Raw genomic sequence first — 23830 nt, 5'->3', positions numbered from 1 at the left:
AATTTGATTTATGTGGTGGGCGTGGACATCGACTATAGGGGGTTGAAAATAACTTTGTCTAGTAGAAGAGTAAATATGTATATATGTTTTTCTATGTGTGCTCAGGATAAGAACCAGGTCAGCGTCAGCCAGCTGTGCCTCGTAGACTTGGCGGGGAGTGAGCGCACCAGCAGGACCCGGGCAGAGGGCAACCGCCTCAGAGAAGCAGGTGGGTTCGAGTCACTTTCCATTCAACAATGTCAGGGTTCTCCCCAGGATTTTCTTTTAACAAGGTGGGGCTTCTGAGTACAGCTGGGGGAGGCCTTTGAACAACTGTAACTGCCGTCTAGAGCCTTTAAATGATATTAAACAAAGTAAATTATTTGGGGAGAACCCTGAATATAAATGCTATCCACGACCAGAAAACATCGTTTTTACCTAGACTGATGAAGAAAGCTCACATTTTTTTCAGGAAATATGCCTTTTCTACTTGTAAGATAAAATGTATATTTCTGATTGTAGGTAACATCAACCAGTCGCTCATGACTTTGAGGACGTGTATCGAAGTGCTTCGGGAGAATCAAATGTGTGGCACAAACAAGGTTTGGATTGTATTTATTTAATTCATTTTGGACCATTTGTGTACTACATCATGCTAAACTATGTGTTATGCATGTAGGTTGTGGAACAAACTAGGTACATTTGGGGATATTTATCTGTACTACATACAAGCTACACCACATCATCTGTATCTGACAGTATACTGTACCGCTCTGTATTAAGCAGAGGAGACAGGGCACGCTATACCATATGGTCTGTATTTGGCAGAGGAGACAGGGCACGCTATACCATATGGTCTGTATTTGGCAGAGGAGACAGGGCACGCTATACCATATGGTCTGTATTTGGCAGAGGAGACAGGGCACGCTATACCATATGGTCTGTATTTGGCAGAGGAGACAGGGCACGCTATACCATATGGTCTGTATTTGGCAGAGGAGACAGGGCACGCTATACCATATGGTCTGTATTTGGCAGAGGAGACAGGGCACGCTATACCATATGGTCTGTATTTGGCAGAGGAGACAGGGGACGCTATACCATATGGTCTGTATTAAGCAGAGGAGACCGGGCACGCTTATACCATATGGTCTGTATTAAGCAGAGGAGACAGGGCACGCTATACCATATGGTCTGTATTAAGCAGAGGAGACAGGGCACGCTATACCATATGGTCTGTATTTGGCAGAGGAGACAGGGCACGCTATACCATATGGTCTGTATTAAGCAGAGGAGCAAGGGCACGCTATACCATATGGTCTGTATTTGGCAGAGGAGACAGGGCACGCTATACCATATGGTCTGTATTTGGCAGAGGAGACAGGGCACGCTATACCATATGGTCTGTATTTGGCAGAGGAGACAGGGCACGCTATACCATATGGTCTGTATTTGGCAGAGGAGACAGGGCACGCTATACCATATGGTCTGTATTTGGCAGAGGAGACAGGGCACGCTATACCATATGGTCTGTATTTGGCAGAGGAGACAGGGCACGCTATACCATATGGTCTGTATTTGGCAGAGGAGACAGGGCACGCTATACCATATGGTCTGTATTTGGCAGAGGAGACAGGGCACGCTATACCATATGGTCTGTATTTGGCAGAGGAGACAGGGCACGCTATACCATATGGTCTGTATTAAGCAGAGGAGACAGGGCACGCTATACCATATGGTCTGTATTTGGCAGAGGAGACAGGGCACGCTATACCATATGGTCTGTATTTGGCAGAGGAGACAGGGCACGCTATACCATATGGTCTGTATTTGGCAGAGGAGACAGGGAACGCTATACCATATGGTCTGTATTAAGCAGAGGAGACAGGGCACGCTATACCATATGGTCTGTATTAAGCAGAGGGAGACAGGGCACGCTATACCATATGGTCTGTATTTGGCAGAGGAGACAGGGCACGCTATACCATATGGTCTGTATTTGGCAGAGGAGACAGGGCACGCTATACCATATGGTCTGTATTAAGCAGAGGAGACAGGGCACGCTATACCATATGGTCTGTATTTGGCAGAGGAGACAGGGCACGCTATACCATATGGTCTGTATTAAGCAGAGGAGACAGGGCACGCTATACCATATGGTCTGTATTAAGCAGAGGAGACAGGGCACGCTATACCATATGGACTGGATTTGGCAGAGGAGACAGGGCACGCTATACCATATGGTCTGTATTTGGCAGAGGAGACAGGGCACGCTATACCATATGGTCTGTATTAAGCAGAGGAGACAGGGCACGCTATACCATATGGACTGTATTTGGCAGAGGAGACAGGGCACGCTATACCATATGGTCTGTATTTGGCAGAGGAGACAGGGCACGCTATACCATATGGTCTGTATTAAGCAGAGGAGACAGGGCACGCTATACCATATGGTCTGTATTAAGCAGAGGAGACAGGGCACGCTATACCATATGGTCTGTATTTGGCAGAGGAGACAGGGCACGCTATACCATATGGTCTGTATTTGGCAGAGGAGACAGGGCACGCTATACCATATGGTCTGTATTAAGCAGAGGGAGACAGGGCACGCCATACCATATGGTCTGTATTTGGCAGAGGAGACAGGGCACGCTATACCATATGGTCTGTATTAAGCAGAGGAGACAGGGCACGCTATACCATATGGTCTGTATTAAGCAGAGGGGAGACAGGGCACGCTATACCATATGGACTGGATTTGGCAGAGGAGACAGGGCACGCTATACCATATGGTCTGTATTTGGCAGAGGAGACAGGGCACGCTATACCATATGGTCTGTGATTAAGCAGAGGGAGACAGGGCACGCTATACCATATGGACTGTATTAAGCAGAGGAGACAGGGCACGCTATACCATATGGTCTGTATTTGGCAGAGGAGACAGGGCACGCTATACCATATGGTCTGTATTTGGCAGAGGAGACAGGGCACGCTATACCATATGGTCTGTATTAAGCAGAGGAGACAGGGCACGCTATACCATATGGTCTGTATTAAGCAGAGGAGACAGGGCACGCTATACCATATGGTCTGTATTAAGCAGAGGAGACAGGGCACGCTATACCATATGGTCTGTATTTGGCAGAGGAGACAGGGCACGCTATACCATATGGTCTGTATTAAGCAGAGGAGCAAGGGCACGCTATACCATATGGTCTGTATTTGGCAGAGGAGACAGGGCACGCTATACCATATGGTCTGTATTTGGCAGAGGAGACAGGGCACGCTATACCATATGGTCTGTATTTGGCAGAGGAGACAGGGCACGCTATACCATATGGTCTGTATTTGGCAGAGGAGACAGGGCACGCTATACCATATGGTCTGTATTTGGCAGAGGAGACAGGGCACGCTATACCATATGGTCTGTATTTGGCAGAGGAGACAGGGCACGCTATACCATATGGTCTGTATTTGGCAGAGGAGACAGGGCACGCTATACCATATGGTCTGTATTTGGCAGAGGAGACAGGGCACGCTATACCATATGGTCTGTATTAAGCAGAGGAGACAGGGGCACGCTATACCATATGGTCTGTATTTGGCAGAGGAGACAGGGCACGCTATACCATATGGTCTGTATTTGGCAGAGGAGACAGGGCACGCTATACCATATGGTCTGTATTAAGCAGAGGAGACAGGGGACGCTATACCATATGGTCTGTATTAAGCAGAGGAGACAGGGCACGCTATACCATATGGTCTGTATTAAGCAGAGGAGACAGGGCACGCTATACCATATGGTCTGTATTTGGCAGAGGAGACAGGGCACGCTATACCATATGGTCTGTATTTGGCAGAGGAGACAGGGCACGCTATACCATATGGTCTGTATTAAGCAGAGGAGACAGGGCACGCTATACCATATGGTCTGTATTTGGCAGAGGAGACAGGGCACGCTATACCATATGGTCTGTATTAAGCAGAGGAGACAGGGCACGCTATACCATATGGTCTGTATTAAGCAGAGGAGACAGGGCACGCTATACCATATGGACTGTATTTGGCAGAGGAGACAGGGCACGCTATACCATATGGTCTGTATTTGGCAGAGGAGACAGGGCACGCTATACCATATGGTCTGTATTAAGCAGAGGAGACAGGGCACGCTATACCATATGGTCTGTATTTGGCAGAGGAGACAGGGCACGCTATACCATATGGTCTGTATTTGGCAGAGGAGACAGGGCACGCTATACCATATGGTCTGTATTAAGCAGAGGAGACAGGGCACGCTATACCATATGGTCTGTATTAAGCAGAGGAGACAGGGCACGCTATACCATATGGTCTGTATTTGGCAGAGGAGACCGGGCATGCTATACCATATGGTCTGTATTTGGCAGAGGAGACAGGGCACGCTATACCATATGGTCTGTATTAAGCAGAGGGAGACAGGGGCACGCTATACCATATGGTCTGTATTTGGCAGAGGAGACAGGGCACGCTATACCATATGGTCTGTATTAAGCAGAGGAGACAGGGCACGCTATACCATATGGTCTGTATTAAGCAGAGGAGACAGGGCACGCTATCACCATATGGACTGGATTTGGCAGAGGAGACAGGGCACGCTATACCATATGGTCTGTATTTGGCAGAGGAGACAGGGCACGCTATACCATATGGTCTGTATTAAGCAGAGGAGACAGGGCACGCTATACCATATGGACTGTATTAAGCAGAGGAGACAGGGCACGCTATACCATATGGTCTGTATTTGGCAGAGGGAGACAGGGCACGCTATACCATATGGTCTGTATTTGGCAGAGGAGACAGGGCACGCTATACCATATGGTCTGTATTAAGCAGAGGAGACAGGGCACGCTATACCATATGGTCTGTATTAAGCAGAGGAGACAGGGCACGCTATACCATATGGACTGGATTTGGCAGAGGAGACAGGGGCACGCTATACCATATGGTCTGTATTTGGCAGAGGAGACAGGGCACGCTATACCATATGGTCTGTGATTAAGCAGAGGAGACAGGGCACGCTATACCATATGGACTGTATTTGGCAGAGGAGACAGGGCACGCTATACCATATGGTCTGTATTTGGCAGAGGAGACAGGGCACGCTATACCATATGGTCTGTATTTGGCAGAGGAGACAGGGCACGCTATACCATATGGTCTGTATTTGGCAGAGGAGACAGGGCACGCTATGCCATATGGTCTGTATTTGGCAGAGGAGACAGGGCACGCTATACCATATGGTCTGTGTTTGGCAGAGGAGACAGGGCACGCTATACCATATGGTCTGTATTAAGCAGAGGAGACAGGACACGCTATACCATATGGTCTGTATTAAGCAGAGGAGACAGGGCACGCTATACCATATGGTCTGTATTTGGTAGAGGAGACAGGGGCACGCTATACCATATGGTCTGTATTTGGCAGAGGAGACAGGGCACGCTATACCATGTGGTCTGTATTTGGCAGAGGAGACAGGGCACGCTATACCATATGGTCTGTATTTGGCAGAGGGAGACAGGGCACGCTATACCATATGGTCTGTATTTGGCAGAGGAGACAGGGCACGCTATACCATATGGTCTGTATTTGGCAGAGGAGACAGGGCACGCTATACCATATGGTCTGTATTTGGCAGAGGAGACAGGGAACGCTATACCATATGGTCTGTATTTGCTTGTGAAGCTCGTAATGCATTCTGCACATTATTTTAAGTAGCTAAATTCATACTAATTCATCCTTCCATCTGAGGACAAAACACAATACTTTAATCCGTGCAAAAACGTTGGTTACTGTAGCTAGGTTTCCATCCAGTTGGCGACAGATTTTCATGTGAATATTCTAGAATCCGTATAAAGAAAATATGCAGAAGGAGGAGAGGAATGTATAGTTTTTCCCCACCGGTGGTGTTTCCACCAATGGACTTGTTGAGGATAACAATCAGCGTCATGACGTAGTGCACACAATGTACTTCTTCACTTATGTTTTCATGGACCCAATAAAAATGTTTCCATCACATTTTCAACTCTACCGTTAGTTTTGTCACAACAACTGTTGTGTTAAATAGCGAAATGTGCCTACTCTGGTCTTGGCTCCTGCGCTCCAGCCAACAGCTGGCAGATGCTGTGCTGCTTGGCTAGTCTACGTGATTGTTATGGATAAGAGACAGAATATTAGTATTTGTCAAACGGCAGTCGAGCATCGATCATCATGTCACCAGAATAAGACCCTCTATATTTATTGAAAGGAGCATCAAGCTCGTCACCGTGCTCTTTCACCACCCTGTGAAGTTCATCATAACTGATTTCATCTGTAGTCTAATAAACTGCATGCTTTCCCGAGTCGTAGTGGGAGGACCACACACACATACCATCCATCATGGCGTGACTCCCAACTTTACTTCCATAAGATGGTTATTATATCAATATTTGCGCATAAAAGCATTTCCACCGCCATTTCTTTACTCTCATAAAACTGTGGATGGAAACGTGGTTAGTGCCTAACAAAAATGGTTGCTTTGCAGGCCGGCTAACGTCTAAAGCTACAAAAACGCTACAGTTGGAAAGGCAGCAAATGCATGGAATTAGCAATTAGGCTAGTAATTTAATAGGATCTCTGTCTGTTTTCATAGCTTTTCATTCACATTTACTTTGAATAATCCACGATAATAATGTTGTTGCATTATTTCTCCTGGATCAGACAACGTGCAAAGCGTTCTCTGTACAGGCGAGATCGAATTTCAAACGTGAAACATTGTTTCCGAGGTCAGACGGGCAGACGGCAAGGTTTATACAAACCATAACTGTTGGAAATCAAATGCTAGGCTATAAGCAATGTGTTAATAAATGTCTTATTGCTTATAATAACATTGGTCGCGTGTCAGAGAGAATGTTGGTCTCATGTTGTTGGTCCGTTAGCCCAGGGCTTTGGAATACAGGTGTGAATCCTTAGGACAGGGCTAAAGCTTAGCCCAGGGCTTTGGAATACAGGTGTCACTCCTTAGGACAGGGTTAAAGCTTAGCCCAGGGCTTTGGAATACAGGTGTGAATCCTTAGGACAGGGTTAAAGCTTAGCCCAGGGCTTTGGAATACAGGTGTCACTCCTTAGGACAGGGTTAAAGCTTAGCCCAGGGCTTTGGAATACAGGTGTCACTCCTTAGGACAGGTCTAAAGCTTAGCCCAGGGCTTTGGAATACAGGTGTCAATCCTTAGGACAGGGTTAAAGCTTAGCCCAGGGCTTTGGAATACAGGTGTCACTCCTTAGGACAGGGTTAAAGCTTAGCCCAGGGTTAACAACTGCTGGTGTGAACATGCTAATCTAGCCTGGGGCTAAGAACAATGCGCTGTGAAAAGGCCTAAAGGAAAGGTTTCTCTCTCCTCCACACAGATGGTTCCCTACCGGGACTCCAAGGTCACTCACTTGTTCAAGAACTACTTCGACGGGGAGGGTAAAGTACGGATGGTTGTATGTGTCAACCCTAAAGCCGACGACTACGAAGAAACAATGGTGAGTCCATTATCCCCTCCTTGGAATAATTCTCCCAATGTTTAGGTATGTTTTTAGGAATGTATTGCACTGCATGTGTCTTTGGCCTGACCTCCTTCCAGTTGGCCTGACCTCCTTCCAGTTGGCCTGACCTCCTTCCAGTTGGCCTGACCTCCTTCCAGTTGGCCTGACCTCCTTCCAGTTGGCCTGACCTCCTTCCAGTTGGCCTGACCTCCTTCCAGTTGGCCTGACCTCCTTCCAGTTGGCCTGACTGCCTGCCAGTTGTCTTAATGTACTGTATCTTATTGGTAGTGTATACAGCTTAGCAGGTGTTTTTCTCCTAGGTGACTTGCAGGACAGTGAGTCCGTACATTTATTGTAGAATATGTGCCATATGTGACCCCTGACCTTGCGGCAATTGAACCCACAATCTTGGCTTTGTGAACTCCATGCTATTACTTACTGACCATGGGTGATCTGTCTGGCACGTTTGTTTCTCCAGCTAGTGATCTGTCTGGCACGTTTGTTTCTCCAGCTGGTGATCTGTCTGATCCGTGTCTGTTTCTCCAGCTGGTGATCTGTCTGATCCGTGTCTGTTTCTCCAGCTGGTGATCTGTCTGATCCGTGTCTGTTTCTCCAGCTGGTGATGCGTTTCGCTGAGATGACCCAGGAGGTAGAGGTAGCCAGGCCTGTGGACAGGCCCATCTGCGGCTTCGCTGCTGGGCGGCGACAGAGGAACCAAGCCTTCAAAGACGAGCTGTCGCGACGCCTGGAGGAGCGAGGAGGCCCTGTGGACGCAGGTAGAGATGGAGAGGGTGGCTGTTGCACTTTGAGTAATAATATACGGTTCCAGTCAAAAGTTTGGACACCTACTCATTCAAGGGTTTTTCTTTATTTCTACTATTTTCTACATTGTAGTATAATAGTGAAGACATCAAAACTATGAAATAACACATATGGAATCATGTAGTAACCAAAAAAGTGTTAAACAAATCAAAATATATTTTATTTTTGAGATTCTTCAAAGTAGCCACCCTTTGCCTTGATGACAGCTTTGCACACTCTTGGCATTCTCTCAACCAGCTTCACCTGGAATGCTTTTCCAACAGTCTTGAAGGAGTTCCCACATATGTTGAGCACTTGTTAGCTGCTTTTCCTTCAACTCATCCCAAACCATCTCAATTGGGTTGAGGTCGGGTGATTGTGGAGGCCAGGTCATCTGTTGCAGCACTCCATCACTCTCCTTCTTGGTCAAATAGCCCTTACACAGCCTGGAGGTGTGTTTTGGGTCATTGTCCTGTTGAAAAACAAATCATAGTCCCACTAAGCCCAAACCAGATGGGATGGCGTATCGCTGCAGAATGCTATGGTAGCCATGCTGGTTAAGTGTGCCTTAAATTCTAAATATATCACAGACAGTGTCACCAGCAAAGCACCCCCACACCATCACACCTCCTCCTCCATGCTTCACGGTGGGAACCACACATGCAGAGATCATCCGTTCACCTACTCTGCGTCTCACAAAGACACGGCGGTTGGAACCAAAAATCTCAAATTTGGACTCATCAGACCAAAGGACAGATTTCCACCGGTCTAATGTCCATTGCTCATGTTTCTTGGCCCAAGCAAGTCTCTTCTTCTTATTGGTGTCCTTTAGTAGTGGTTTCTTTGCAACAATTCGACCATGAAGGCCTGATTCACGCAGTCTCCTCTGAACAGTTGATGTTGCGATGTGTCTGTTACTTGAACTCAGTGAAGCATTTATTTGGGCTGCAATTTCTGAGGCTGGTAACTCTAATGAACTTATCCTCTGCAGCAGAGGTAACTCTGGGTCTTCCATTCCTGTGGCGGTCCTCATGAGAGCCAGTTTCATCATAGTGCTTGATGGTTTTTGCGACTGCACTTGAAGAAACTTTCAAAGTTCTTGAAATGTTCCGTATTGACTGACCTTCATGTCTTAAAGTAATGATGGACTGTCATTTCTCTTTACTTATTTGAGCTGTTCTTGCCATAATATGGACTTGGTCTTTTACCAAATAGGGCTATCTTCTGTATACCCCCCTACCTTGTCACAACACAACTGGTTGGCTCAAACACATTAAGAAGGAAAGAAATTCCACAAATTAACTTTTAAGAAGGCACACCTGTTAATTGAAATGCATTCCAGGTGACTACCTCATGAAGCTGGTTGAGAGAATGCCAAGAGTGTGCAAAGCTGTCATCAAGGCAAAGGGTGGCTATTTGAAAAATCGCAAATATAAAACCTTGACTTATTCCACATTGTGTTCCAGCCTGAATTCAAAATGGATTAAATTGAATGTTTTTCTCACCCATCTACACACAATACTCCATAATGGCAAATTGAAAACATGTTTTTAGAAATGTTTGCAAATGTATTGAAAATAAAATGTACGTAAGTATTCACACCTCTGAGTCAATACATGTTAGAATCACCTTTGGTAGTGATTACAGCTGTGAGTCTTTCAGGATATGTCTCCCATGGATATGTCTTCCACACCTGGATTGTACAATATTTGCCAATTTTTATTATTTCAAAATTCTTGAAGCTCTGTCAAATTGGTTGTTGATCATTGCTAGACAACCATTTCCAAGTCTAGCCGTAGATTTTCAACTTTGCCACTGTGGAACATTCACTGTCTTCTTGGTAAGCAACTCCAGTGTAGATTTGGCCTTGTGTTTTAGGTTATTGTCCTGCTGAAAGGTGACTTAATCTCCCAGTGTCTGGTGGAAAGCAGATTGAACCAGGTTTTCCTCCAGGATTTTGCCTGTGCTTAGCTCCATACTGTTTCTTTTTTATCCTGAATAACTCCCCATTCAACTCAGTAACTGTTTTAAAGTCACCATTGGCCTCATGGTGAAAGCTTTGAGCGGTTTCCTTCCTCTCCGGCAACTGAGTTAGGAAGGACGCCTGTAACTTTGTAGTGACTGGGTGTATTGATACACCATCCAAAGTGTTATTAATAACTTCACCATGCTCAAAGGGATATTCAATGTCTGCTTTTTTTATTTTTATGTACCATCTTTGCGAGGCATTGGAAAACCTCCCTGGTCTTTGTGGTTGAGTCTGTGGTTGAAATTCACTGCTCGACTGAGGGACCTTACAGATAATTGTATGTGTGGGGTACAGAGATGAGGTAGTCATTCAAAAATCATGTTAAACACTGTTATTGCACACAGTGAGTCCATGCAACTTATTATGTGATTTGATAAGCACAATTTTACTCCTGAACGTATTTAGGCATGCCATAACAAAGGGGTTGAATACTTATTGACTCAAGACATTTCAGCTTTTCATTTTTAATTAGTAAACATTTTGAAAAACATAATTCCAGTGACTAAAAAAATCTCAATTTTATCAATTTTAAATTCAGGCTGTAACAACAAAATATGGAAAATTCAAGGGGTGAGAATACTTTCTGAAGACATTACATGTTCTTTCTGGTAGGAGTATGTGCTCCCTGTGATAATAGAACCCACAGTGGGGCGTGGGTCGCTAGTTCCATGGTCCTATCCAATGTGTGTTAGTAATGAGCAGTGTTCTGATTGGGTCTAGAATCCACCCAGTCAGTGATGCACCAGCTGCTCCAGAACCTGCCCCCTCTGCCCGCCAGCGAGATCACGGACCCCCACGATGACGTCACCCTGCCCCGCCTCATAGAGGCGCTGGAGAAGAGACACAAGATCAGGCAGATGATGACCCAGGAGTACAACAAGGCCGGTAAGATTTAAGGCGTTTACATGTCCTAATAGAAAGATAGCTCAGAAAACCAGGTGCTTTAATCAGCGTGTGCTGACTTCGATTGTGACCTTAAGCGATTTAAGAAGCAGAGTAAGGCGTTTACGTGACTAATGCCATAACCGGCTTACTGCCATAATCACTTTAATATCTAGTTATTAGTGTGCATGTTAACATACTCACTTGGATCGGTTTAGGGTCCCACAGACTGTCGCACTCGTACCTTAAATATTTGAACCGTGAATGTTAGATCCATACCGCTTATCCACCCTGTTCAGACTCCTACTCTGGATCGTTCTAGGAAAGTTAGGATAACTAACAAGCCTGTAACAAGATGGAGGAGTCTATCAGCTGGGAAGGATGATGGCTCTAGTACAGGCTCCATCCAACAACTGTCCCTGGGTTCATTGGATCAAATAGATTTTCATTGATGGTCAACCACTGACCACAAACTCATCAAGCTGGTTATAGGGCGTTTTGGTCACGTCTTCATTGATATTCCTTCCCCTTCCAGCCGACATGTTGAAGGTGATGATCCAGGAGCTGGACAGTAGCCTGGTTTCCAAGGAGAACTTCATCCAGGACCAGAGAGGTCAACTGGGGGAGAAGGACAAGACCATCCATACCCAGAAGACTGAGATAGACCGTCTGGAGAAGAAGTCGAAGATGCTGGAGTACAAGGTGAACACAATGAAATATTACATAATATACTTCACTGCTGGTCTACACCATTCACTGCAAGGTATGACAAAGAGAACAAGCTCCAAAGTCAGGTAGGTGACAGACAGCCATATTGAGTGTACCAGTCAGGTAGGTGACAGACAGCCATATTGAGTGTACCAGTCAGGTAGGTGACAGACAGACAGCCATATTGAGTGTACCAGTCAGGTAGGTGACAGACAGCCATATTGAGTGTACCAGTCAGGTAGGTGACAGACAGCCATATTGAGTGTACCAGTCAGGTGGGTGACAGACAGACAGCCATATTGAGTGTACCAGTCAGGTAGGTGACAGACAGCCATATTGAGTGTACCAGTCAGGTAGGTGACAGACAGCCATATTGAGTGTACCAGTCAGGTAGGTGACAGACAGCCATATTGAGTGTACCAGTCAGGTAGGTGACAGACAGCCATATTGAGTGTACCAGTCAGGTAGGTGACAGACGGCCATATTGAGTGTACCAGTCAGGTAGGTGACAGACAGCCATATTGAGTGTACCAGTCAGGTGGGTGACAGACAGACGGCCATATTGAGTGTACCAGTCAGGTAGGTGACAGACAGCCATATTGAGGTACCAGTCAGGTAGGTGACAGACAGCCATATTGAGTGTACCAGTCAGGTAGGTGACAGACAGCCATATTGAGTGTACCAGTCAGGTAGGTGACAGACGGCCATATTGAGTGTACCAGTCAGGTAGGTGACAGACAGCCATATTGAGTGTACCAGTCAGGTAGGTGACAGACAGCCATATTGAGTGTACCAGTCAGGTGGGTGACAGACGGCCATATTGAGTGTACCAGTCAGGTAGGTGACAGACGGCCATATTGAGTGTACCAGTCAGGTAGGTGACAGACAGCCATATTGAGTGTACCAGTCAGGTAGGTGACAGACAGCCATATTGAGTGTACCAGTCAGGTAGGTGACAGACAGCCATATTGAGTGTACCAGTCAGGTAGGTGACAGACGGCCATATTGAGTGTACCAGTCAGGTAGGTGACAGACAGCCATATTGAGTGTACCAGTCAGGTGGGTGACAGACAGACAGCCATATTGAGTGTACCAGTCAGGTGGGTGACAGACGGCCATATTGAGTGTACCAGTCAGGTGGGTGACAGACAGACGGCCATATTGAGTGTACCAGTCAGGTAGGTGACAGACAGCCATATTGAGTGTACCAGTCAGGTAGGTGACAGACAGCCATATTGAGTGTACCAGTCAGGTAGGTGACAGACAGACAGACATATTGAGTGTACCAGTCAGGTAGGTGACAGACGGCCATATTGAGTGTACCAGTCAGGTAGGTGACAGACAGCCATATTGAGTGTACCAGTCAGGTAGGTGACAGACAGCCATATTGAGTGTACCCAGTCAGGTAGGTGACAGACAGCCATATTGAGTGTACCAGTCAGGTGGGTGACAGACGGCCATATTGAGTGTACCAGTCAGGTAGGTGACAGACAGCCATATTGAGTGTACCAGTCAGGTAGGTGACAGACAGCCATATTGAGTGTACCAGTCAGGTGGGTGACAGACGGCCATATTGAGTGTACCAGTCAGGTAGGTGACAGGCAGCCATATTGAGTGTACCAGTCAGGTGGGTGACAGACGGCCATATTGAGTGTACCAGTCAGGTAGGTGACAGACAGCCATATTGAGTGTACCAGTCAGGTGGGTGACAGACAGACAGCCATATTGAGTGTACCAGTCAGGTAGGTGACAGACAGCCATATTGAGTGTACCAGTCAGGTAGGTGACAGACAGCCATATTGAGTGTACCAGTCAGGTAGGTGACAGACAGCCATATTGAGTGTACCAGTCAGGTAGGTGACAGACGGCCATATTGAGTGTACCAGTCAGGTAGGTGACAGACAGCCATATTGAGTGTACCAGTCAGGTAGGTGACAGACAGCCATATTGAGTGTACCAGTCAGGTAGGTGACAGACAGCCATATTGAGTGTACCAGTCAGGTGGGTGACAGACAGCCATATTGAGTGTACCAGTCAGGTAGGTGACAGACAGCCATATTGAGTGTACCAGTCAGGTAGGTGACAGACAGCCATATTGAGTGTACCAGTCAGGTGGGTGACAGACAGCCATATTGAGTGTACCAGTCAGGTAGGTGACAGACAGACAGCCATATTGAGTGTACCAGTCAGGTAGGTGACAGACAGCCATATTGAGTGTACCAGTCAGGTAGGTGACAGACAGACAGCCATATTGAGTGTACCAGTCAGGTAGGTGACAGACAGCCATATTGAGTGTACCAGTCAGGTAGGTGACAGACAGCCATATTGAGTGTACCAGTCAGGTAGGTGACAGACAGCCATATTGAGTGTACCAGTCAGGTAGGTGACAGACAGCCATATTGAGTGTACCAGTCAGGTGGGTGACAGACGGCCATATTGAGTGTACCAGTCAGGTAGGTGACAGACGGCCATATTGAGTGTACCAGTCAGGTAGGTGACAGACGGCCATATTGAGTGTACCAGTCAGGTGGGTGACAGACGGCCATATTGAGTGTACCAGTCAGGTAGGTGACAGACAGCCATATTGAGTGTACCAGTCAGGTAGGTGACAGACAGCCATATTGAGTGTACCAGTCAGGTGGGTGACAGACGGCCATATTGAGTGTACCAGTCAGGTAGGTGACAGACAGCCATATTGAGTGTACCAGTCAGGTGGGTGACAGACGGCCATATTGAGTGTACCAGTCAGGTAGGTGACAGACAGCCATATTGAGTGTACCAGTCAGGTAGGTGACAGACAGACAGCCATATTGAGTGTACCAGTCAGGTGGGTGACAGACGGCCATATTGAGTGTACCAGTCAGGTAGGTGACAGACAGCCATATTGAGTGTACCAGTCAGGTAGGGGACAGACGGCCATATTGAGTGTACCAGTCAGGTAGGTGACAGACAGCCATATTGAGTGTACCAGTCAGGTAGGTGACAGACGGCCATATTGAGTGTACCAGTCAGGTAGGTGACAGACAGACAGCCATATTGAGTGTACCAGTCAGGTGGGTGACAGACGGCCATATTGAGTGTACCAGTCAGGTAGGTGACAGACAGACAGCCATATTGAGTGTACCAGTCAGGTAGGTGACAGACAGACAGCCATATTGAGTGTACCAGTCAGGTAGGTGACAGACAGACAGCCATATTGAGTGTACCAGTCAGGTAGGTGACAGACAGACAGCCATATTGAGTGTACCAGTCAGGTAGGTGACAGACAGACAGCCATATACTTCCGTCTCGCTTTCGCATTGTCTCCGTGCTGCTGTGCTGTTTGTTGCTACTTGGCTACCTGCCAAACTATTCACGTTTTACTTTTAATAAACGTTTAATCAATCTCTGTGTTCAACAAATTTACCAACTTTTTAGTTTTGTCCTCACTCATCTTTTTTCGTTAAACTTTTTCACCCCGGACGTTTTATCCCGAGACAGAAGAGTCATTTTCCTGTGCGTTTTAGCTGCCAACTTTACTTTATTTTTCCTTTTTTCCATCGCAACTTTTTTCCCTTATTCAACTTTTTCACTCCGGACGCTTTATCTGGACATGGTTCGTCAACATCTTCAACAGCCGAAGCTAAGTAGTAACATTAACATGATGTCTTCTAATTGCAGTCGCTGTACTCATAATATACAGGAGAACGATCGCTTACGGGCGAGAATAGCTGTGCTACAAGCCCAGCTTCAGACGCTATCGTTAGGCAAGGGTAATTTCAGTGTAGGAAAGGAAGAAACAGCGTCTGTGCCACCAGTAAGTACAGACAGTAACGTTAGTATAAATCCCCCGCACAGTCCCCGCAGCCGGACAACTTTCTCATGGCTTCTGGAGGGAAATACTATTGGAATGCTCAACCGGTGTCGCTCATTCAGCCGACAGAAACCTTCAACCGGTTTTCCCCATTATGTAGCGAGTCGGAGTCTGAGTCTGAGTCTTCTCTTGTCTCTACTCCTCCCGTTACGGGGTCTGAGACGCCAAGGCTCCCACCATTAGCTCTGACAAATTGAAAACCCTAGTCATTGGCGACTCCATTACCCGCAGTATTAGACTTAAAACGAATCACCCAGCGATCATACACTGTTTACCAGGGGGCAGGGCTACCGACGTTAAGGGTAATCTAAAGATGGTGCTGGCTAAAGCTAAAACTGGCGAGTGTAGAGAGTATAGAGATATTGTTATCCACGTCGGCACCAACGATGTTAGGATGAAACAGTCAGAGGTCACCAAGTGCAACATAGCTTCAGCGTGTAAATCAGCTAGAAAGATGTGTCGGCATCGAGTAATTGTCTCTGGCCCCCTCCCAGTTAGGGGAAGTGACGAGCTCTACAGCAGAGTCTCAGCACTCAATCGCTGGTTGAAAACTGTTTTCTGCCCCTCCCAAAAGATAACATTTGTGGATAATTGGCCCTCTTTCTGGGACTCACCCACAAACAGGACCAAGCCTGACCTGCTGAGGAGTGACGGACTCCATCCTAGCTGGAGGGGTGCTCTCCTCTTATCTACCAACATAGATAGGGCTCTAACTCCTCTAGCCCCACAGTGAAATAGGGTGCAGGCCAGGCAGCAGGCTGTTAGCCAACCTGCCAGCTTAGTGGAGTCTGCCAATAGCATAGTCAGTGGTAGTCAGCTCAGCCATACCCATTGAGACTGTGTCTGTGCCTCGACCTAGGTTGGGCAAAACTAAACATGGCGGTGTTCACCCTAGCAATCTTATTAGGATAAAGACCTCCTCCATTCCTGCCATTATTGAAAGAGATCGTGATACCTCACATCTCAAAATAGGGTTACTTAATGTTAGATCCCTCACTTCAAAGGCAGTCATAGTCAATGAACTAATCACTGATCATAATCTTGATGTGATTGGCCTGACTGAAACATGGCTTAAGCCTGATGAATTTGCTGTGTTAAATGAGGCCTCACCTCCTGGTTACACTAGTGACCATATTCCCCGTGCATCCCGCAAAGGCGGAGGTGTTGCTAACATTTACGATAGCAAATTTCAATTTACAAAAAAAAAATGGCGTTTTCATCTTTTGAGCTTCTAGTCATGAAATCTATGCAGCCTACTCAATCACTTTTTATAGCTACTGTTTACAGGCCTCCTGGGCCATATACAGCGTTCCTCTCTGAGTTTCCTGAATTCCTATCAGACCTTGTAGTCATAGCAGATCATATTCTAATTTTTGGTGATTTTAATATTCACATGGAGAAGTCCACAGACCCACTCCAAAAGTCTTTCGGAGCCATCATCGACTCAGTGGGTTTTGTCCAACATGTCTCTGGACCTACTCACTGCCACAGTCATACTCTGGACCTAGTTTTGTCCCATGGAATAAATGTTGTAGATCTTAATGTTTTTCCACAAAATCCTGGACTATCGGACCACCATTTTATTACGTTTGCAATCGCAACAAATAATCTGCTCAGACCCCAACCAAGGAGCATCAAAAGTCGTGCTATAAATTCTCAGACAACACAAAAATTCCTTGATGCCCTTCCAGACTCCTTCTGCCTACCCAAGGACGTCAGAGGACAAAAATCAGTTAACCACTTAACTGAGGAACTCAATTTAACCTTGCGCAATACCCTAGATGCAGTTGCACCCCTAAAAACGAAAAACATTTGTCATAAGAAACTAGCTCCCTGGTATACAGAAAATACCCGAGCTTTGAAGCAAGCTTCCAGGAAATTGGAACGGAAATGGCGCCACACCAAACTGGAAGTCTTCCGACTAGCTTGGAAAGACAGTACCGTGCAGTACCGAAGAGCCCTCACTGCTGCTCGATCATCCTACTTTTCCAACTTAATCGAGGAAAATAAGAATAATCCAAAATTTCTTTTTGATACTGTTGCAAAGCTAACTAAAAAGCAGCATTCCCCAAGAGAGGATGGCTTTCACTTCAGCAGTAATAAATTCATGAACTTCTTTGAGGAAAAGATCATGACCATTAGAAAAGCAAATTACGGACTCCTCTTTGAATCTGCGTATTCCTCCAGGGCTTAGCTGTCCTGGATCTGCACGACTCTGCGAGGGCCTGGGATCGGGAGAGACACTTAAGTGTTTTAGTACTATATCTCTTGACACAATGATGAAAATAATCATGGCCTCTAAACCTTCAAGCTGCATACTGGATCCTATTCCTACTAAACTGCTGAAGGAGCTGCTTCCTGTGCTTGGCCCTCCTATGTTGAACATAATAAACAGCTCTCTATCCACCGGATGTGTACCAAACTCACTAAAAGTGGCAGTGATAAAGCCTCTCTTGAAAAAGCCAAACCTTGACCCGGAAAATATAAAAAACTATCGGCCTATATCGAATCTTCCATTCCTCTCAAAAATTTTAGAAAAAGCTGTTGCGCAGCAACTCACTGCCTTTCTGAAGACAAACAATGTATACGAAATGCTTCAGTCTGGTTTTAGACCCCCATCATAGCACTGAGACTGCACTTGTGAAGGTGGTAAATGACCTTTTAATGGCGTCAGACTGAGGCTCTGCATCTGTCCTCGTGCTACTAGACCTTAGTGCTGCCTTTGACACCATCGATCACCACATTCTTTTGGAGAGACTGGAAACCCAAATTGGTCTACACGGACAAGTTCTGGCCTGGTTTAGATCTTACCTGTCGGAAAGATATCAGTTTGTCTCTGTGAATGGTCTGTCCTCCGACAAATCAACTGTACATTTCGGTGTTCCTCAAGGTTCCGTTTTAGGACCACTATTGTTTCACTATATATTTTACCTCTTGGGGATGTTATTCGAAAACATAATGTTAACTTTCACTGCTATGCGGATGACACACAGCTGTACATTTCAATGAAACATGGTGAAGCCCCCAAAATTGCCCTCACTAGAAGCCTGTGTTTCAGACATAAGGAAGTGGATGGCTGAAAACTTTTTACTTTTAAACTCGGACAAAACAGAGATGCTTGTTCTAGGTCCCAAGAAACAAAGAGATCTTCTGTTAAATCTGACAATTCATCTTGATGGTTGTAAAGTCGTCTCAAATAAAACTGTGAAGGACCTCGGCGTTACTCTTGACCCTGATCTCTCTTTTGCGAACATATCAAGACTGTTTCAAGGACAGCTTTTTTCCATCTACGTAACATTGCAAAAATCAGAAATTTTCTGTCCAAAAATGATGCAGAAAAATTAATCCATGCATTTGTTACTTCTAGGTTAGACTACTGCAATGCTCTATTTTCCGGCTACCCGGATAAAGCACTAAATAAACTTCAGTTAGTGCTAAATACGGCTGCTAGAATCCTGACTAGAACCAAGAAATTTGATCATATTACTCCAGTGCTAGCTTCCCTACACTGGCTTCCTGTTAAGGCAAGGGCTGATTTCAAGGTTTTACTGTTAACCTATAAAGCGTTACATGGGCTTGCTCCTACCTATCTTTCCGAGTTGGTCCTGCCGTACATACCAATACGTACGCTACGGTCACAAGACGCAGGCCTCCTAATTGTCCCTAGAATTTCCTAAGCAAACAGCGGGAGGCAGGGCTTTCTCCTATAGATCTCCATTTTTATGGAACAGTCTGCCTACCCATGTGAGAGACGCAGACTCGGTCTCAACCTTTAAGTCTTTACTGAAGACTTATCTCTTCAGTAGGTCATATGATTGAGTGTAGTCTGGCCCAGGAGTGTGAAGGTGAACGGAAAGGCTCTGGAGCAACGAACAGCCCTTGCTGTCTCTGCCGGGCCGGTTCCCCTCTCCACTGGGGTTCTCTGCCTCTAACCCTGTTGCAGGGGCTGAGTCACTGGCTTGCTGGTGCTCTTTCATGCCGTCCCTGGGAGGGATGCGTCACTTGAGTGGGTTGAGTTACTGACGTGATCTTCCTGTCTGGGTTGGCGCCCCCCCCTTGGTTTGTGCTGTGGTGGAGACCTCTGTGGGCTATACTCGGCCTTGTCTCAGGATTGTAAGTTGGTGGTTGAGGATATCCCTCTAGTGGTGCGGGGGCTGTGCTTTGGCGGAGTGGGTGGGGTTATATCCTTCCTGTTTGGCCCTGTCCGGGTTTCTTCGGATGGGGCCACAGTGTCTCCGGACCGCTCCTGTCTCAGCCTCCAGTATTTATGCTGCAGTAGTTTATGTGTCGGGGGGCTGGGGTTAGTTGGTTATACCTGGAGTACTTCTCCTGTCTTATCCAGTGTCCTGTGTGAATTTAAGTATGCTCTCTCTAATTCTCTCGTTCTCTCTTTCTCTCTGAGAACCTGAGCCCTAGGACCATACGTCAGGACTACCGGGCATGATGACACCTTGCTGTCCCCAGTCCGCCTGGCCTTGCTGCTATTCCAGTTTCAACTGTTCTGCCTGTGGTTACGAAACCCCTACCTGTCCCAGACCTGCTGTTTTCAACTCTTAATGATCGGCTATGAAAAGCCAACTGAGAGACCTGAGCCCCTAGGACCATACGTCGGGACTACCGGCCGTGGTGACTCCTTGCTGTCCCCAGTCCGCCTGGCCTTGCTGCTATTCCAGTTTCAACTGTTCTGCCTGCGGTTATGGAACCCCTACCTGTCCCAGACCTGCTGTTTTCAACTCTTAATGATCGGCTATGAAAAGCCTGAACTGAGATTTATTCCTGATTATTATTTGACCATGCTTGTCACTTATGAACATTTTTGAACATCTTGGCATGGTTCTGTTATAATCTTCACCCGGCACAGCCAGAAGAGGACTGGCCACCCCTCATAGCCTGGTTCCTCTCTAGGTTTCTTCCTAGGTTTTCGCCTTTCTAGGGAGTTTTTCCTAGCCACCGTGCTTCTACACCTGCATTACTAGCTGTTTGGGGTTTTAGGCTGGGTTTCTGTACAGCACTTCGAGATATTAGCTGATGTAAGAAGGGCTATATAAAATAAAATTGATTGATTGATTGAGTGTACCATAGGGCTGTCCCCGACAAAAATAAATCTTAGTAGACCGAAAGTCGCCTGTTCTTTCGACTATTTGGTTGATCTAAATTTTTAAACGTGGCTTTTTCCATATGTTTTAATAAGATCAACTATATATGCATTGAGCTTGTCTGATGCTTTAAGCGCACTGTTTGATGAAATACAACACAAATGACTCAAGAGGGAGCCATAAATTAAGATAACCAGAAGAAGAAAAAACGTGACCTGACCATCCTCCTCCCGCTCCTACTGGCTCTCTCTGCAGATTCTGCCGTTACTCTCCTGAAGTTGCCGGTAATAGGCTACACGAGGAGTCGGCAACCTTTCTCATGTGGAGTGCCAATTTATCTTGCCATTTCTACCGATCTGCGTGCCAGTTACGATTTTCAGATGCACATTTTCGTGGAACAGTGTAATTTAATTGATAATAAAGTCTTCGTATCTCAAAATCATTATCATGTGGTTAATCTAAAATCTAAAAGTAACTGCCATTGCCAATATGTAAAAATAGACTCCATAAAGCCAACAAATAAGAACATTGCAGCCTGCAGGTAGAAAATATCCTCATAAAAATAAATATCCTATAAATCACATTGGCTATGCAGGCCTGTCTGCAAGGAACTTGAAACATTGTATCAACTATTAACTTGGTCCAGCCTGAAGCTGGTGCTAGCAAACCTGCAACATTGTATAAAATATTCTGGGCCCTCAGAGTTTCCCGAGCCAGTGAGCTCCAGACAGAGATACACAGCTGGAGGCTATTTGCGTAAGGGATAAGAAGTTATCAGGTAGGCCTATTTTATGACGTTTCCACTGGATCAGAGCATTATATATTTTTCCCCTTTCACACTGAGTGATTATTGAAAGGGAGAGAGCTGGAAAGATTTTTCAAATACATTGAGGAACTATTGTCATTCTCAATGGATGTAAAAACAGACTTTGTTTACTTGCTGTTTGAGGGGAAGAAAACATGACTTTGAGAAGCTCCACAGGTCATTAGTGGTGGTGCGTTAAGCCAATCAGAAACACTATCAGATCCCCAAACGGGCACATTTATAGGCCTACATTAGCGTGCAGCCAGGTAGCATATGGTCCTACTTCTATGAGTAATCAGGTGCGCGTCCTTACTCAACATTGACAGGAGCGCTCCAAACAAAAGACAATGATTAAATTGACAACTTGTGAATTGAATGAAATATACCAACACTTGTTTCTCAGAAGTGTAGCATAGGTTTTGCGCTCTGCAAACAATGTGTCCACTCCGACAACGGTAAAAGACTGGAATAATAATATATTGAATGCATTAACAGCAATTACCATAAACAAACAAACATTGTAGATGAGAAATTATAGGAATTAACAGAACATGTACTACTGGTGATATATGTAATGGGGAATTGATAGACACACAATCAAACGCAAACAATTCACACAATGAGGTTAAAATCTTGGTCGACCAAACAATCGACCAGTCGACTAAATGGGGTCCGCCCTAGTGTACCAGTCGGGTAGGTTTGGTATTTATTGGTCTATAGTGCCATCTACTGTCACTTAACATCTCTCTCTCTCTCTCTCTCGTTCCATCAGATTGACATCCTGCAGAAGACCACCAACATCTATGAGGATGACAAGCGTACGTTGCAGCAGGAGCTGGAGAGCAGAGAACAGCGTCTGCAGAGAGAGCAGTCGGAGAAGAGGCGCATGGAGCAACGCATGCAGGGCATGGTCCAGGACACCAAGCACAAGTGGGAGAAGGAGTGTGTGAGTTCTCTCTCTCTCTATCTATCATCTCTGTGCTACAGGAAGGAGAGTGTGAGTAGACTAGAGGATGATGATCTCTCTGCTACAGGAAGGAGAGTGTGAGTAGACTAGAGGATGATGATCTCTCTGCTACAGGAAGGAGAGTGTGAGTAGACTAGAGGATGATGATCTCTGTGCTACAGGAAGGAGAGTGTGAGTAGACTAGAGGATGATGATCTCTGCTACAGGAAGGAGAGTGTGAGTAGACTAGAGGATGATGATCTCTGTGCTACAGGAAGGAGAGTGTGAGTAGACTAGAGGATGATGATCTCTCTGTGCTACAGGAAGGAGAGTGTGAGTAGACTAGAGGATGATGATCTCTCTGCTACAGGAAGGAGAGTGTGAGTAGACTAGAGGATGATGATCTCTCTGTGCTACAGGAAGGAGAGTGTGAGTAGACTAGAGGATGATGATCTCTCTGCTACAGGAAGGAGAGTGTGAGTAGACTAGAGGATGATGATCTCTCTGCTACAGGAAGGAGAGTGTGAGTAGACTAGAGGATGATGATCTCTCTCTCTCTGTGCTACAGGATGATGATCTCTCTCTGTGCTGCAGGATAGATTTATGCCTATTCTTTCTCTCTTGGAGGAAAATAGTATGATAAAGGAAGTGCTGCTTCTGATTTATTAACCAACGGCACCAGAACATGAAGATGAAATGTATTTAGTATTTAGTTCCAGTAATACGGTGCATTAAAACTAAAAGCAGATTTACCTTTTAGCTCGGTGGAGACCCTAGGAACCTCAAGAGTTAACCAATCCTGTGAAGGTATTTTTTAACCTTTATTTTACCAGGTAAGTTTATGAGAATCGAAATGGAGCTCAGGTGCATCCTGTTTCCATTGATCATCCTTGATGTTTCTACAACTTGATTGGAGTCCACCTGTGGTAAATTCAATTGATTGGACATGATTTGGAAAGGCACACACCTGTCTATATAAGGTCCCACAGTTGACAATGCATGTCAGAGCAAAAAACCAAGCCATGAGGTCGAAGGAATTGTCCTTAGAGCTCCGAGACAGGATTGTGTCGAGGCACAGATCTGGGGAAGAGTGCCAAAACAATTCTGCAGCATTGAAGGTCCCAAGAACACAGTGGCCTCCATTCTGAAATGGAGGAAGTTTGGAACCACCAAGACTCTTCCTAGA

At 45.9% G+C, this 23830-nt stretch overlaps 1 protein-coding gene across 3 annotated transcripts in view; it reads left to right on the top strand.

The window, feature by feature from the left end:
• The window catches only part of LOC121531508 (kinesin-like protein KIF23), a 59159-nt gene that overhangs the window by 22949 nt on the left and 12380 nt on the right, over window positions 1-23830 (top strand). For all 3 annotated transcript variants that reach the window (XM_045227082.1, XM_045227080.1, XM_045227083.1), the window contains 7 exons: window positions 106-208; window positions 502-581; window positions 7402-7521; window positions 8141-8300; window positions 11075-11239; window positions 11772-11938; window positions 22471-22644. In XM_045227082.1, the coding sequence (XP_045083017.1) occupies window positions 106-208; window positions 502-581; window positions 7402-7521; window positions 8141-8300; window positions 11075-11239; window positions 11772-11938; window positions 22471-22644 (969 nt within the window). The remainder of the gene's footprint in view (window positions 1-105; window positions 209-501; window positions 582-7401; window positions 7522-8140; window positions 8301-11074; window positions 11240-11771; window positions 11939-22470; window positions 22645-23830) is intronic.

The sequence above is a fragment of the Coregonus clupeaformis genome, chromosome 19 (genome assembly GCF_020615455.1).
Source record: "Coregonus clupeaformis isolate EN_2021a chromosome 19, ASM2061545v1, whole genome shotgun sequence".
In the NCBI taxonomy this organism is placed as follows: domain Eukaryota; kingdom Metazoa; phylum Chordata; class Actinopteri; order Salmoniformes; family Salmonidae; genus Coregonus; species Coregonus clupeaformis.
The sequence above is the reverse complement of the archived record's forward strand: the minus strand, read 5'-3'. Positions and strand labels throughout refer to the sequence as shown.